This window comes from Tamandua tetradactyla, chromosome 5 (genome assembly GCF_023851605.1).
Source record: "Tamandua tetradactyla isolate mTamTet1 chromosome 5, mTamTet1.pri, whole genome shotgun sequence".
Taxonomy (NCBI): domain Eukaryota; kingdom Metazoa; phylum Chordata; class Mammalia; order Pilosa; family Myrmecophagidae; genus Tamandua; species Tamandua tetradactyla.
The window spans coordinates 135,220,024-135,235,918 of record NC_135331.1 but is presented as its reverse complement, the minus strand read 5'-3'; the positions used below and the strand labels follow the sequence as shown (position 1 = coordinate 135,235,918).

The 15,895-nt window shown below is 37.6% G+C and overlaps 1 protein-coding gene across 1 annotated transcript in view; it reads right to left on the bottom strand.

Annotated features, from left to right (window-relative positions):
• Positions 1-961: 961 nt before the first annotated feature.
• IRAK1BP1 (interleukin 1 receptor associated kinase 1 binding protein 1) overlaps positions 962-15,895 on the bottom strand; it is a 42,739-nt gene continuing 27,805 nt past the window's right edge. Inside the window, exons 3-4 of the mRNA XM_077162284.1 lie at positions 1,473-1,603; positions 962-1,367 (exon numbers count right to left, since the gene is read on the bottom strand). Coding sequence (XP_077018399.1) covers positions 1,097-1,367; positions 1,473-1,603 — 402 coding nt within the window. The 3' untranslated portion in view covers positions 962-1,096. The remainder of the gene's footprint in view (positions 1,368-1,472; positions 1,604-15,895) is intronic.

The following is a 15,895-nucleotide window of genomic DNA, read 5'->3' as shown; positions in this document are numbered from 1 at the left end:
TTATTTCTATTGATGTTGCCAAGTTATTATGGATGAGCTCATTGGTCTGCACCTTAATAAAATGGTCTCTAGATCTAATAAGAGAAATTGCTGGATGTGTTGGGAGAGACAGTTCTCTATGGATCTCATACACTCCTACATATCATGCTAGGTGTGTTGAAAAGGCAAGATTTTGACTGCTCACTTTACTTGGGTCATTTCTCAGGATCGTGTTTGTGGTAATCATCCTTGAGGGATGAGGTAATGTCTGCTTTCAGGACAAAGAGCAGGTTTGCTTCTGTTCATGATAAAAGCAATGAATCCCCCCAGCTCAGTATTCCTCAGCATCAACAGAAGCCCACTGCATATGTAGCAATATAATGTATGGCAATATAGTGTTGCCCCTGTGGGAATTGGGGACAAGGGGAACCAATTCAAATGTGCTGATGCTCAGACTGCTTGCTGTGCCATGAGTAATAAAGTCCTTTTGTGCTTGATCCAGTAGTCTCAGGTCTTCTGCCCAAATCCATAAAATAGTAACAGGCTGGTTTATAAGCTTATAAATAGCGTAAAATAAAATTCCAGACCTGGCAGGAGGCACTTAAAATTATGTACCTATACTTATCAGGAGTTGTAGAAAATGATTAGTTTTGAAGGGATACAATAATTTCCTTTCATATATAAAATTTTTGCCTTACAATTTTTAAAATTTCATTTGTCAAAGCCTAGTTTTATATAAAACTGGGTTTCACAGAAAATCATGGCTGAGAAAAGGTTAGATTAAAATCTTTGTTAGGAATCAAGATAATTAAATAGTGTCAATATTTCTTCCTATAGTAGAAACATAAAAATGACTTACATATCACTTGTATGAACTATCAGTATCTAATGTAAATGTATATTTATTTCCCAAATTAAAAAAAGTTCCCAGAGTAAATTTTTGAAACCAGAAACAGAAAACATAAGTATCCTATGGGACTATATTTACAGACTGACAGATTTTTGGAAGAAACATTTTACATGCTATACTATATATAAACTATATATATATTCAAGACAAAAGCAAACATTATAAAAATGGACAAAAAGATACAAAGACAATATTTTGGATGGGATTTCAGAGATGCTTTTTTTTCCTATCTTTCCCTTTTACCTCAAAAGTTACAAATACTTTTGAAGCAGCATGTATTGTTGCACTTCTGATTTTTTGTTGTACAGTTAATGAACTTGAAGGTCTTAATAATTGGTGATCTTCTACTTGGCCCTCCCATTCTTTCGTTTCTTCTTCTTTGATTAATAAAGGTTTTCCGAGGGTTTGGCCAACAAGGTTACAGACTTCTTGAGCTTTACGCCATGCATTCTCAACAGCAACAAGACACGCTTGCCGTCTTAGGAGTTAAAATACAGAGATTATTAATATGAAAATTAATGAGCCATAGTACTGAATAGTTTTGTTTATGGAATTGATAAATTTAAAGATGTGCTCAACTTACCGAAGATTCTCAACAGAACCTGGTGTATGATAGAACTGGGGTGGACTAATGACAACAGAACTATCTAGCTTTTCAACAAGAAAGTTACAAATATTTTGCATTTTTCCAAATTCAGTAAATATAATGCAGACCTGTAAAGAAAATGATACTTGAAATTATTTTCATGTTGATATACTGTTTTAAAATTTTCTTTAAATGTGAGTTTAAAAAGTCAAGCTATATTACACTGAGGTCATTTTATAATATGTAATAGATTAAAAAAAGTCTATCTGATAACTTAACATCAAACTAAATTTTCATTATTAAAATTAGGATTTTGCTTATGAACTTGAAACTTATCTACTATTGACCTGGATATTCAAAAATTCCTCTTAAACTAGTCAGGGATTTTTATGAAAGAGAATGGAGGATTTTCCTTTCACTTTATTCTGTTAATTCTAACCCCGATTAATTTTTCATGACTCCTTTGTCTAATCCCTATTCCATTAGCTTCCTTATAAGCAGTAATTTCATAAAAACTTCACCACTGTCTCTGAAGTATATATCTTCTTCCAATTATTATTTTAAGATCTGTTTGCTGAAGCAGATCTATTTCAGTGTCTCCTCTGCCTTTAAATATGTTGAAGTAGTTGTTATATTCAATGATACTTTAAAACCGCAGTCTTCAAACGTTTTATGAAAGCAAACTAAACCCTTTCTTTAAAGAAAACCTTACACCAAAAGTCCAATATGTAAAACAAAAAAGTATAGGTATTGGAGAGAAGGAATGAGGTGGCCTCCTGAGCCATCTTATACAATGCAGAACAGTTTGCAACACCTGCCTTTAATCATAAATGTTATCCAGTGTCACATGAGTATTCTATGTGGTTTCAATACTGAAGTCAGAGCAACAGGCAAGGGAACAAGGATTCAATACAACACACCTCAAACTGCAAAATAATGGGACACTCCAAAGCATGCTATTTTTCTCTTTTAATTGAACCAGCATCTGCTTCTAATTATTATTCCATGAGTTTCCTTTCAAGGAATAATTAAAGAGCATTCTATTCTGCTCCCATTTCATTACCATAAATCCTTCCTTAACCTGATTAGCAGTTTTTATAGTTTATATTACAAGAAAGTTTGTGGAGTTACCAATGATCGTCTCATCCTATCTCATGATTGTTAACATTTGTTGTTTAACACTGCCAAAATTTCATTCCTGCCCACCCTCCCCCACTTGTCAAATTCCTCTCTTTTGGCTTCCAAGATGTTATTTTCACAGTATTCCTTTGACCAATCTTTTCTGTTTTCTACTGGCTTTACCTCATCATCTTGTCCTTTTAACCATGGGCATGCAATATTTGGGTTTCTATGATCTTTTCTGGAACTCTTTTACCATCATAGTCTATTTTTAGCTTTGTAAACTTCTCATTATGGAAAACTCCAAATATTCACAAAAGTAGAGTTAAAAGTATAAGGAACCAGGCACCTATTATCTAGCTTCAACAAATACTAACTCTGGCAAATTACAATTTATTTTTTCCTTTACATGCACCACACATACTCCATATTCTTTTTGGTGTTGAGTTCTGAGTTTTGATAAATGCACAGAGTTGTGCAACCACCCTAACAAGTATTTAGAATTATTCCATCACTGCCAACATTCCCTCAAGCAGCCCCTTTATAGTTGACTACTCCCCCAACATCCAAACCCTGGGAACCACTGATCTGTTCACTATCTGACTTTTCTAAAATGCCATATAAATGGAATCATATAGTATGTCGTATAGTATGTTGCCTTTTCAGTCTGGCTTCTTTCATTTAGCATAATGCATTAAATCGCATCCATTTTGTTACATAATAGGTTTTTTCCCCCTTTTTATTACTGAGTAGTATTCCATAAAATGGAGTACCACAAATTGAAAAACATTAGGGTTGCTTCCAGTTCAGCGCTATTAAGAATAATGCTGCTTCTTTTTCAAAGTTGTCCAGCTATTCTAGATCCTTTATATTTCCATATGTATTTTATAAATCACTGTTAATTTCTACAAAAAAAAGATGGCTGAGACCTTGATTGAGACTGTATTATTTATAGATGAATTAGGGAGAAATGACATCTTACTGAGATTAAGTCTTCTGAAACATAATCAAGGTATGTTTCTCCATTTATTTAGATCTTTAATTTCATTCAGCAATGTTTTGTAGTTTTCAATTACAGGTCTTTCATATCTTTTGTCAGATTTCTACCTAGGTATTTCATATTTTTGGTGCTACTGTAAAAGGAATCATTTTTTTATTTCCAATTCCCAAATGTTCATTGCTAGTGTAGAGAAGTACAAATGATTTTGGAATATTGCTTTTGTATCCTGTAACCTTGCTAAACTAATAAAGTCATATTCTGAGGTTACAGGTGGATATGAATTTTTTTTGGGGGGGGTTACTATTCAAATCAGTAAAGATGGTCATGCCATCCATGAATAAAGACAGAGTACTTCTTCCTTTCCAATCTTTATTTCTTTTTCTGGTCTGGCTACACTAGCTAGAACTGCAATGACACTGCTGAGTAAAAGTGGCGAGAGTGGATATCTTTGTTTTGTTTCTGATCTTAGGCACAAAGGATTCTATATTTCACTATTAAGTATGATGTTAACTGTATTTCATAGACATCCTTCAGTTGGAAGAAGTTCTATTCCTAGTGTGATGAGTTTTTATTAAGAATAAATGTTGGATTTCGATAAATGTTTTCTGTACCTACTGAAATGATCAAACAGTTTGTCTTCTTGGTTTGTTAATATGGTAAATTACAATGGCTGATTTTCTAATGTTAAACCAATCTTTCATTCCTGGGATAAACCACACTTGATTATAATGAATTACCCTTTTAATTATTGTTGCACCTAATTTGCTAAAATTTTGTTTAGAATTTTTGAACATATGTTCCTGATGGATACAGGTCTGTATTTTCTTTTTTAAATGGTTTTAGCTGCTGTCCCATACAATGGGTTGGGGAAGTACTGCATCCTTTATCAGTTTTCTTGAAGAGTCTGTATAAAATTGGTATTATATCTTCCTTAAAGGTATACATTTTCTAATTTCCCTCTTGATTTCTTCTTTGACCCATGGATTATTGAGAAGTATGTTATTTAATTTCCAAATATTTGGGGATTTTCCTGAAATCTGTTGCTGGTTTCTAATTTAATTACATTGTGGTCAAAGAACTTATTTGTCTGACTTGAATACTTTTAAATTTATGGAGTTTCAAATGGCTGAGAATATGTTCTCTTGGAAAATGTTCAATGTGCATACTAAAAGTCATGTGTAGTCTACTGTTATTGGACTGAGTGGACTGAGTGTTCTATAAATCTCAATCAGGTCAAACTGTCTGATGGTCTCGTTCAAGTCTTTATATTTTATCTCTACCTGTTTTATCAACTATTGAGAAAGGGGCTTTAAAATCTTCAACTAAAACCATAGACAACCATTTCTCTTTGTAGTTTTTCACTTCTGCTCTAAGTATTTTGAAGCTGATATTAGATTCAGAAATGTTTAGGATTAGAAATCTAATTATGTGCATTCATACAGTTTTTGTATTTCATGTGATTAGGGTAGGTTGAACTTCTTGGTTCTGTGGGTTTATAGTTCTCATCAAATTTGGAAATTTTTTTGGCCAGTACTATTTCAAATGTTTTTTTTTCCTCCTATTGTCTGCTCCATTGGAATTACAATTATATATTATATAATGGCACTTGAAGTTGCCCCAAATCTCACTGATTCACTTTTATTTCTTCTCTCTTTCAGTATTTAAAATTAATTTAAATTTTTATTACTGTTTCTTAATTGAGCCTGCAGACTCTGTCCAAGTTCTTATTCCCTGTGCAGTTGCCTGGAATTCTTTCAAAGTTGTTAGCTGGGACAATTATAGGATTTTCCTTATTTGTTTCCTGTTATCTCATGGATCAATATGCTTCATTGTCTATTGTTCACTGTCTTGAAAATCATAGTTTCATATATTTTGCCCATCATTTAGCTGTTAAAAGTAGAAATGTAAACCCGGTCTTATTACTCTATCATGACCAGAAGCAGTAGTCTCATCTATCTTTTTAAGAACAATCTGACAGTTTTCTTCTTTATTTGGGTCTTTTAAAATATATATATCTTCCATGTCTCTACCTAACCTTTGAGCACGTTGTACAGATACAGTTATAATTTATAACTGTTTTAGCGTTCTTGTCGACTAATTTTAACATCTGAGTCAGTTTTAGGTTGGTTAGAATTAATATTTTTACTTTATCGTCTATCTTTCCTTCTGATTTCATTTATGCCCCTAGCCTTCCTCCCTCTATCATTCTCATATTCAGCTTCATTCAGTGCGCTAACATTTTTGTATTGCAGTTAGGTAGTATGCTTATATCCATTTCTGAATTTTTACAGTCAGTCCTGTTGTACAATATGGGATTCCTTCAGCACCAATTAACCAATATCTACCTTATTTCTATCTCCTGATGGTCTCTGTTCTTAACTGAAATTTTCCAAGTTCATTTAGTAATGTTAGTTCAGATCAGTGAAACCATACAGTATTTGTCCTTTTCTTTCTGGTTAATCTCACTGAGCATGATGTCCTCAAGGTCCATCCATGTTGTTACATACTTCATAACTTTATTCTGTCTTACAGCTGCACAATATTCAATCGTATGTATATACCACAGCTTGTTTAGCCACTCGTCTGTTGATAGACATTTGGACTGTTTCCATCTCTTGGCAATTGTAAATAATGCTGCTATAAACACTGGTGTGCAAATGTCCATTTGTGTCCTTGCCCTCATGTCTTCTGAGTAGATACCTAGTAATGGTATTGCTGGATCATATGCCAATTCTATACTTAGTTTCCTGAGGAACCACCAAATTGCCTTCCACAGCGGTTGTAACATTTTACATTCCCACCAATATCATATAAGTGTGCCTCTTTCTCCACATCCTCTCCAGTACTTGTTGTTTTCTGTTTTACTGATAATGGCCATCCAGTATGAGTGTGAGATGATATCTCATTGTGGTTTTGATTTGCATTTCTCTAATGGCCAGGGACATTGAGCATCTCTTCATGTGCCTCTTGGCCATTTGTATTTCCTCTTCTGGTAGGTGTCTGTTCAAGTCTTTTTCCCATTTTGTAATTGGGTTGGCTGTCTTTTTGTTGTTGAGTTGAACAATCTCTTTATAAATTCTGGATACTAGACCTTTATCTGATATGTCATTTCCAAATATTGTCTCCCATTGTGTAGGCTGTCTTTCTACTTTCTTGATGAAGTTCTTTGATGCACAAAAGTGTTTAATTTTGAGGAGCTCCCATTCATTTATTTCCTTCTTCAGTGCTCTTGCTTTAGGTTTAAGGTCCATAAAACCGCCTCCAATTGTAAGTTTCATAAGATATCTCCCTACATTTTCCTCTAACTGTTTTATGGTCTTAGACCTAATGTTTAGATCTTTGATCCATTTTGAGTTAACTTTTGTATAAGGTGTGAGATATGGGTCTTCTTTCATTCTTTTGCATATGGATATCCAGTTCTCTAGGCACCATTTATTGAAGAGACTGTTCTGTCCCAGGTGAGTTGGCTTGACTGCCTTATCAAAGATCAAATGTCCACAGATGAGAGGGTCTATATCTGAGCACTCTATTCGACTCCATTGGTCGATATATCTATCTTTATGCCAATACCATGCTGTTTTGACCACTGTGGCTTCATAATATGCCTTAAAGTCAGGCAGCGCGAGACCTCCAGCTTCGTTTTTTTTTCCCTCAAGATGTTTTTAGCAATTCGGGGCACCTGCCCTTCCAGATAAATTTGCTTATTGGTTTTTCTATTTCTGAAAAATAAGTTGTTGGGATTTTTGATTGGTATTGCATTGAATCTGTAGATCAATTTAGGTAGGATTGACATCTTATTTATATTTAGTCTTCCAATCCATGAACATGGTATGCCCTTCCATCTATTTAGGTCTTCTGTGATTTCTTTTAGCAGTTTTTTGTACTTTTCTTTATATAGGTTTTTTGTCTCTTTAGTTAAATTTATTCCTAGGTATTTTATTCTTTTAGTTGAGATTGTAAATGGGATTTGTTTCTTGATTTCCCCCTCAGCTGGTTCATTACCAGTGTATAGAAATGCTACAGATTTTTGAATGTTGATCTTGTAACCTGCTACTTTGCTGTACTCATTTATTAGCTCTAGTAGTTTTGTTGTGGATTTTTCCGGGTTTTCGACGTATAGTATCATATCGTCTGCAAACAGTGATCTTCCTTTCCAATTTTGATGCCTTGTATTTCTTTTTCTTGTCTAATTGCTTTGGCTAGAACCTCCAACACAATGTTGAATAACAGTGGTGATAGTGGACATCCTTGTCTTGTTCCTGATCTTAGGGGGAAAGTTTTCAATTTTTCCCCATTGAGGATGATATTAGCTGTGGGTTTTTCATATATTCCCTCTATCATTTTAAGGAAGTTCCCTTGTATTCCTATCTTTTGAAGTGTTTTCAGCAGGAAAGGATGTTGAATCTTGTCAAATGCCTTCTCTGCATCAATTGAGATGATCATGTGATTTTTCTGCTTTGATTTGTTGATATGGTGTATTACATTAATTGATTTTCTTATGTTGAACCATCCTTGCATACCTGGGATGAATCCTACTTGGTCATGATGTATAATTCTTTTAATGTGTTGTTGGATACGGTTTGCTAGAATTTTATTGAGGATTTTTGCATCTGTATTCATTAGAGAGATTGCTCTGTAGTTTTCTTTTTTTGTAATATCTTTGCCTGGTTTTGGTATTAGGGTGATGTTGGCTTCATAGAATGAATTAGGTAGTTTTCCCTCCACTTCGATTTTTTTGAAGAGTTTGAGGAGAGTTGGTACTAATTCTTTCTGGAATGTTTGATAGAATTCACATGTGAAGCCGTCTAGTCCTGGACTTTTCTTTTTAGGGAGCTTTTGAATGACTAATTCAATTTCTGTACTTGTGATTGGTTTGTTAAGGTCATCTATTTCTTCTTGAGTCAAAGTTGGTTGTTCACGTCTTTCCAGGAACCCGTCCATTTCATCTAAATTGTTGTATTTATTAGCGTAAAGTTGTTCATAGTATCCTGTTATTACCTCCTTTATTTCTGTGAGGTCAGTAGTTATGTCTCCTCTTCCATTTCTGATCTTATTTATTTGCATCCTCTCTCTTCTTCTTTTTGTCAATCTTGATAAGGGCCCATCAATCTTATTGATTTTCTCATAGAACCAACTTCTGGTCTTATTGATTTTCTCTATTGTTTTCATGTTTTCAATTTCATTTATTTCTGCTCTAATCTTTGTTATTTCTTTCCTTTTGCTTGCTTTGGGATTAGTTTGCTGTTCTTTCTCCAGGTCTTCCAAGTGGACAGTTAATTCCTGCATTTTTGCCTTTTCTTCTTTTCTGATATAGGCATTTAGGGCAATAAATTTCCCTCTTAGCACTGCCTTTGCTGCGTCCCATAAGTTTTGATATGTTGTGTTTTCATTTTCATTCGCCTCGAGGTATTTACTAATTTCTCTTGCAATTTCTTCTTTGACCCACTCATTATTTAAGAGTGTGTTGTTGAGCCTCCACGTATTTGTGAATTTTCTGGCACTCCGTCTATTATTGATTTCCAACTTCATTCCTTTATGATCCGAGAAAGTGTTGTGTATGATTTCAATCTTTTTAAATTTGTTGAGACTTGCTTTGTGACCCAGCATATGGTCTATCTTTGAGAATGATCCATGAGCACTTGAGAAAAAGGTGTATCCTGCTGTTGTGGGATGCAATGTCCTATAAATGTCTGTTAAGTCTAGCTCATTTATAGTAATATTCAGATTTTCTATTTCTTTATTGATCCTCTGTCTAGATGTTCTGTCCATTGATGAGAGTGGTGAATTGAAGTCTCCAACTATTATGGTATATGTGTCTATTTCCCTTTTCAGTGTTTGCAGTGTATTCCTCAGGTATTTTGGGGCATTCTGGTTCGGTGCGTAAATATTTATGATTGTTATGTCTTCTTGTTTAATTGTTCCTTTTATTAGTATATAGTGTCCTTCTTTGTCTCTTTTAACTGTTTTACATTTGAAGTCTAATTTGTTGGATATTAGTATAGCCACTCCTGCTCTTTTCTGGTTGTTATTTGCATGAAATATCTTTTCCCAACCTTTCACTTTCAACCTATGTTTATCTTTGGGTCTATCTAAGATAGGTGTTTCCTGTAGACAGCATATAGAAGGATCCTGTTTTTTAATCCATTCTGCCAGTCTATGTCTTTTGATTGGGGAATTCAGTCCATTAACATTTAGTGTTATTACTGTTTGGATAATATTTTCCTCTAACATTTTGCCTTTTGTATTATATATATCATATCTGACTTTCCTTCTTTCTACACTCTTCTCCATACCTCTCTCTTCTGTCTTTTCGTATCTGACTCTAGTGCTCCCTTTAGTATTTCTTGCAGAGCTGGTCTCTTGGTCACAAATTCTCTCAGTGACTTTTTGTCTGAGAATGTTTTAATTTCTCCCTCATTTTTGAAGGACAATTTTGCTGGATATAGGAGTCTTGGTTGGCAGTTTTTCTCTTTTAGTAATTTAAATATATCATCCCACTGTCTTCTAGCTTCCATGGTTTCTGCTGAGAAATCTACACATAGTCTTATTGGGTTTCCCTTGTATGTCATGGATCGTTTTTCTCTTTCTGCTTTCAAGATCCTCTCTTTCTCTTTGACCTCTGACATTCTAACTAGTAAGTGTCTTGGAGAACGCCTATTTGGGTCTAATCTCTTTGGGGTGTGCTGCAGTTCTTGGATCTGTAATTTTAGGTCTTTCATAACAGTTGGGAAATTTTCAGTGATAATTTCTTCCATTAGTTTTTCTCCTCCTTTTCCCTTCTCTTCTCCTTCTGGGACACCCACAACACGTATATTTGTGCGGTTCATATTGTCCTTGAGTTCCCTGATACCCTGTTCAAATTTTTCTATTCTTTTCCTGATAGTTTCTGTTTCTTTTTGGAATTCAGATGTTCCTCCTCCAAATCACTAATTCTATCTTCTGTCTCTTTAAATCTATCATTGTAGGTATCCATTGTTTTTTCCATCTTTTCTACTTTATCCTTCACTTCCATAAGCTCTGTGATTTGTTTTTTCAGTTTTTCTATTTCTTCTTTTTGTTCAGCCCATGTCTTCTTTATGTCCTCCCTCAATTTATCGATTTCGTTTTTGAAGAGGATTTCCATTTCTGTTCGTATATTCAGCATTAGTTGTTTCAGCTCCTGTATCTCATTTGAACTATTGGTTTGTTCCTTTGACTGGGCCATATTTTCAATTTTCTGAGCGTGATCCATTATCTTCTGCTGGTGTCTGGGCATTTAGTCTGATTTCCCTGGGTGTTGGACCCAACAGGTTGAAAGATTTTTCTGTGAAATCTCTGGGTTCTGTTTTTCTTATCCTTCCCAGTAGGTGGCGCTCGTGGCACATGTTTGTCTGCGGGTTCCATCAGTAAAAGGTGCTGTGGGTCCTTTAACTTTGGAAAACTGTCGCCGTGGGGGAGGTTCACCAGCCTAAGCGGCTTGGAAGAGTGCCAGCCGGCCCGCAGGTCTGAACGCGGGGAGGGTCGCCGGCCGTCGCAGCCCGGGAGAGTGCCTGACCGAATTTCCTAGTCGGCCCAGGGTGCCAAGCGTGGCAGGAGGGCGCGAGCCGCCGCAGCCTGGGAGAGTGCACCATTCCCAGCCGGACCGGGGAGTCACGTGTTTGGAAGGAACCCCCCCAGTCACCGTTCTCCGCGGTCTGGGGATTTCCGAACCAACTCTCTCAGTTGGTCCGGGGGGCCTCGTGTGGTGGGGGCGCCAGCCGCTGCGGCCCGAGGGGACCGCCTGCCCAATTCTGCCAGCTGGCCTGGGAAGGAGGAAGGGAGGGACTCCGGCCGCTTGCCGTCCCGCCCGGGAAAGCCCGTGCCCCTCAGCGATCTCACCGGAGCTGGTTCTCCCAGACAGTCAGCCATTCCAGGATGGGGTACGCCGTTCCTTTGATCTCCGTCGTGGCTCCGGGAGCTGCTCTGTATCGTCTCCACTCCCCCAGTAGCTGTTCTGGAGGAGGGAAGGTGAGGGTGGCAAGGCTGTCGAGGATGGTGGCGGAGGAGCTGGTGAAGGCGGAAGAGGGCACGGTGGTGGTTGGAGAGCCGCCGGAGCAGGAGGAGAAAGGGAAGGATAAGATGGCGGATGGAGCGCTGCCGGAGCAGAAGGGGAAAGAGAAGGGCAAGATGGCGGCAGGAGCCCCGCCGGCGGGGAAGGGGGAAGAGGAGGGGCTGGCTGGCCAGCGGCGGGAGCGCCGCCAGCGGAGAAAGAGGGAGAGGAGGGCTGGCTGGCTGGCGGCGGGAGTGCTGCCGGCAGAGAAAGAGGGAGAGGAGGGCTGGCTGGCTGGTGGCGGGAGCGCCGCCGGCGGAGAAAGAGGGAGAGGAGGGCTGGTTGGCTGGCGGCGGAAGTGCCGCCAGCGGAGCTGGGTACTGTTTTTTAATCCATTCTGCCAGTCTATGTCTTTTGATTGGGGAGTTTAATCCATTAATGTTTAGTGTTATTACTGTAAGGGCAGTACTTTCTTCTACCATTTTGCCTTTTGGATTTTATATGTCATAGCTAATTTTTCCTTTTACCTTTACCGATAGTCTTCATTTCTAAACTCTTCTCCATATTCTTCTCTCCTGTATGTCTCTAGTGCTCCCCTTAGTATTTCTTTCAGGGCCAGTATCTTGGTCACAAATCCTGTGATTTTTTTGTCTGAAAATGTTTTAATTTCCCCCTCATTTTTGAAGGACAATTTTGCTGGATATTGAATTCTTGGTTGGCACTTTTTCTCTTTTACTGTCTTAAAGATATCATACCACTGGCTTCTTGTCTCAATGGTTTCTGCTGAGAAATCTATGCATAGTCTTATTGGGTTTCCCTTGTATGTGATGGATTACTTTTCTCTTGCAGCTTTCAAAATTCTCTCTTTCTCTTTGATATCTGACATTCTGCTTAGTAAGTGTCTTGGAGTACATCTATCTGGACTTATTCTGTTTGGGGTACACTGCACTTCTTGGATCTGTAATTTTAAGTCTTTCATGAGAGTTGGGAAATTTTAAGTGATTATTTCCTTCATTAGTTTTTCTCCTCCTTTTCCCTTCTCTTCTTCTGGGATACCCACAATACGTATATTCATGTGCTTCATATTGTCATTCAGTTCCCTGAATTCCTGCTCATATTTTCCCATTCATTTCCCTATATTTTCTTTTGCTTGTCGATTTCTGATGTCCTGTCTTCCAGTCCTAATCCTATCTTCTGCCTCTTGAAATCTACCATTGTAGGTTTCCATTGTTTTTTTCATCTCTTCTACTGTGCCTCTCATTCCCATAAGTTCAGTGATTTGTTTTTTCAGACTTTTGAGATTTCTTCTTTTTGTTCATTCTTTGCCTTCTTTATATCCTACCTCAATTCATTGATTTGGTTTTTGATGAGGTTTTCCATGTCTGTTCATATATTCTGAATTAATTGTTTCAACTCCTGTATCTCATTTGAATTGTTGGTTTGTTCCTTTGACTGGGCCATATCTTCGGTTTTCCTAGTGTGATTTGTTATTTTTTTGCTGGCGTCTAGGTATTTAATTACCTTAATTAGTTTATTCTGGAGATTGTGTTCACTTTTTTTTACCTAGGATTTTCTTGGTGGATAACTTTGTTGTCTGTCTGTTGTTTGACATTCAGTTCAGGTTATTCTAGACCTGCAGATGAAGTTGTATTTAACAGATCAGAATTTTTCACTTCTTGTATTCTTGTTTCTTGTCCCTCCTGTATGGTGCCTTTCCACCCCCCACCTTTAGGAGGATCTACTTGGGTATTATAGACCCCAGTCACATTTTCTTAGACCGAACTGGCCTTCTCTCAGGAGGAAAGAGTCACCTCCATCAGTATTCCCTGAGGGTTAGACCCAGCAGATTGAAAGAATTTCCTATGAAGCCTCTGGATTCTGTGTTTTTCCTATCCTGCCTGGTATGTGGTGCTTGTCTGCCTGCAGATCCCACCAGCATAAGGTGATGTGGTACTTTTAAGTTCAGCAGACTCTCCCTGCTGGGGGCATGATTGAGAGCAAGGAGAGGTTGTAGGCTGGCTTTAATCACTTCAGTTTTCCAGACCCTGGGGTCTGAATTCCTTGAGGGGGGATTCCACCTAAGCTGGCCCCCACCCCTCTCTTGAGGAAGGCACAGCTTCCAGACAAACTCTCAAACAAGCTTAATTTCTGCACATCCTGGGGCAGTTGGAGCCTGAGAAGCCCTGCAGCTGTAGCCAAAGAGCAGTCAAGATGTAGAAACATAGCCACACACACAAAAAAAAAAGAAAAAAAAATCCTTTTCAGAGCAGGACCCCCATTCCTTGGGTTTGCCAATCAAGAGCTTAAGTTGGTGTATCTCCAGGTCCTATGTGCCCCTTCCTTTCCTTCAGGGCCCAGACCCTTTCAAGTATTTTGTGCTGTCCGATCCAAAAAACCTCTATTTTTTCTTTCTTTTTCCATCAGCCTTGCCCCCTGTGCACCAGGGCAGAACGCAGCAACCTCAGCTTTTATTCACGGTTCAGCTGAGCTGGGGGCCTATTTTTAGTAGTCAGAATCTGTTAATTAATTCCACAGTTGGAGCTTGGTTGAGCTCAGCCCCTTGCTGCTAGTAAGGGCTATTTCCTGTCCCCTCTGGGAACCAGCCTATGGGGGAGGGGCACTGGCCTTCGCGGCTTGGAACTCAAGGTTCTGGGTGGACTTGCAGCTGGTCCAGCTTGCCCAGACTGGGGCACGCTGTGTACCTGGTCACTGATGTAGCCCCAGCAGTTGTTTTGTACTGTTCCTGGCTATTTACTAGTTGTTCTGGAGAACAAACTAAATCCCACACCTCACTAGGGTGCCATCTTGGCTCCTCACCTATTTTTACTAATTATGAACTTTTTTTTTCTTCTATTTTGCATACTTAGTAATCTTTAATTTGATGTTAGACACTGGAAATTTTATGTACTAGTGCTGGATTGAAAAGAGGTGAGCTGAGCTGAGAAAACTGAGCTGACAGGTGTCAAAGTAGCTGATTGAAACAAGAGAAAATGATCCTCTATTACAGAAAATCCTTAAAAATCCACAACAACATTACTGGAACTAATAAATGATTTCAGCAAAGTGGCAGATTAAAATATTAACACCCCTAAAACAGCAGTGTTTCCAAATACTAGTCATGAGCAATCTGAAGAAGAAATCAAGGGAAAAAATTCCATTTAAAATAGCAACTAAGACAGTGAAATATCTAGGAGTAAATCTAACCAAGGATGCAAAAGACTTGTACACATAAAACTACAGTACACTGCTAAAAGAAATCAAGGAAGATCTAAATAAATGGAAGGACATTCCAAGTTCATGGACTGGAATACTAAATATTAAGATGTGTATCCTACCCAAAGCAATTATAGATTCCACGCAATCCCAATAAAAATTCTAACAGCCTTCTTTGCAGAAATGGAAAAGTCAATCATCAAACATGAATGGAAGGGTAAGGAGCCCAGGATAGCCAAAGCTATCCTGAGAAAGAAGAACAAAGTTGGGGGACTTACACATCTTGTTCTTAAAAGTTATAACAAGCCGTACTAATCCAAATAGCATAGTACTGGCACAAAAATAGACATATAGACTACTGAATTGAATTGAGAGTCCGGAAATCACCACATTTAAAATCAACTGATTTTCAACAAGGGTGACAAGTCCACTCAATGGGGGGAAAATAGCCTCTTAGACAAATGGTTCTGATGAAACTGGATGTTCACTAGCAAAAGAATAAAGGTGGGCCCCATCTCACACCATATTAAAAAAATACAATTTAAATGGATCATAGACCTAAATTTAAGAACCAGAACTATAAAACTCCTAGAAGAAAATGTAGGGAAGCATCTTTAGGATCTTGTGATAGGTAATGGCTTTGACTTTAAACTCAATGCACAAACAATAAAAGAAAAAATAGATAAATGGGACCTTATCAAAATTAAAAACTTTTGTGCATCATGGGACTTTATCATGATAGTAAAAAAGACAGTCTACTCAATGAGAGAAAGTATTTTGAGTCTACATATCTAGTAAAGGTTTAATATCAAGAATATATAAGAAATCCTGCAACTCAACAAAAAAAGACAAACCACCCATTTAAAAAATGAGCAAAGTGATCAGGTCAGGTTTAAGGTAATTCAGAATACAGAGATAAGGAAGCCATTGTCTATATTGTAGAACCTCAACCTCATATATTTCTTGAGACCAAAGGAAGAAAGGTTTATTTTGTTCAGAACCTAAATATTCTGTGGCACATAATCGAAGTCAACTTGTCTAGATAGATCATTTAAACAATCCAAACAAAGAGAGTCCAGA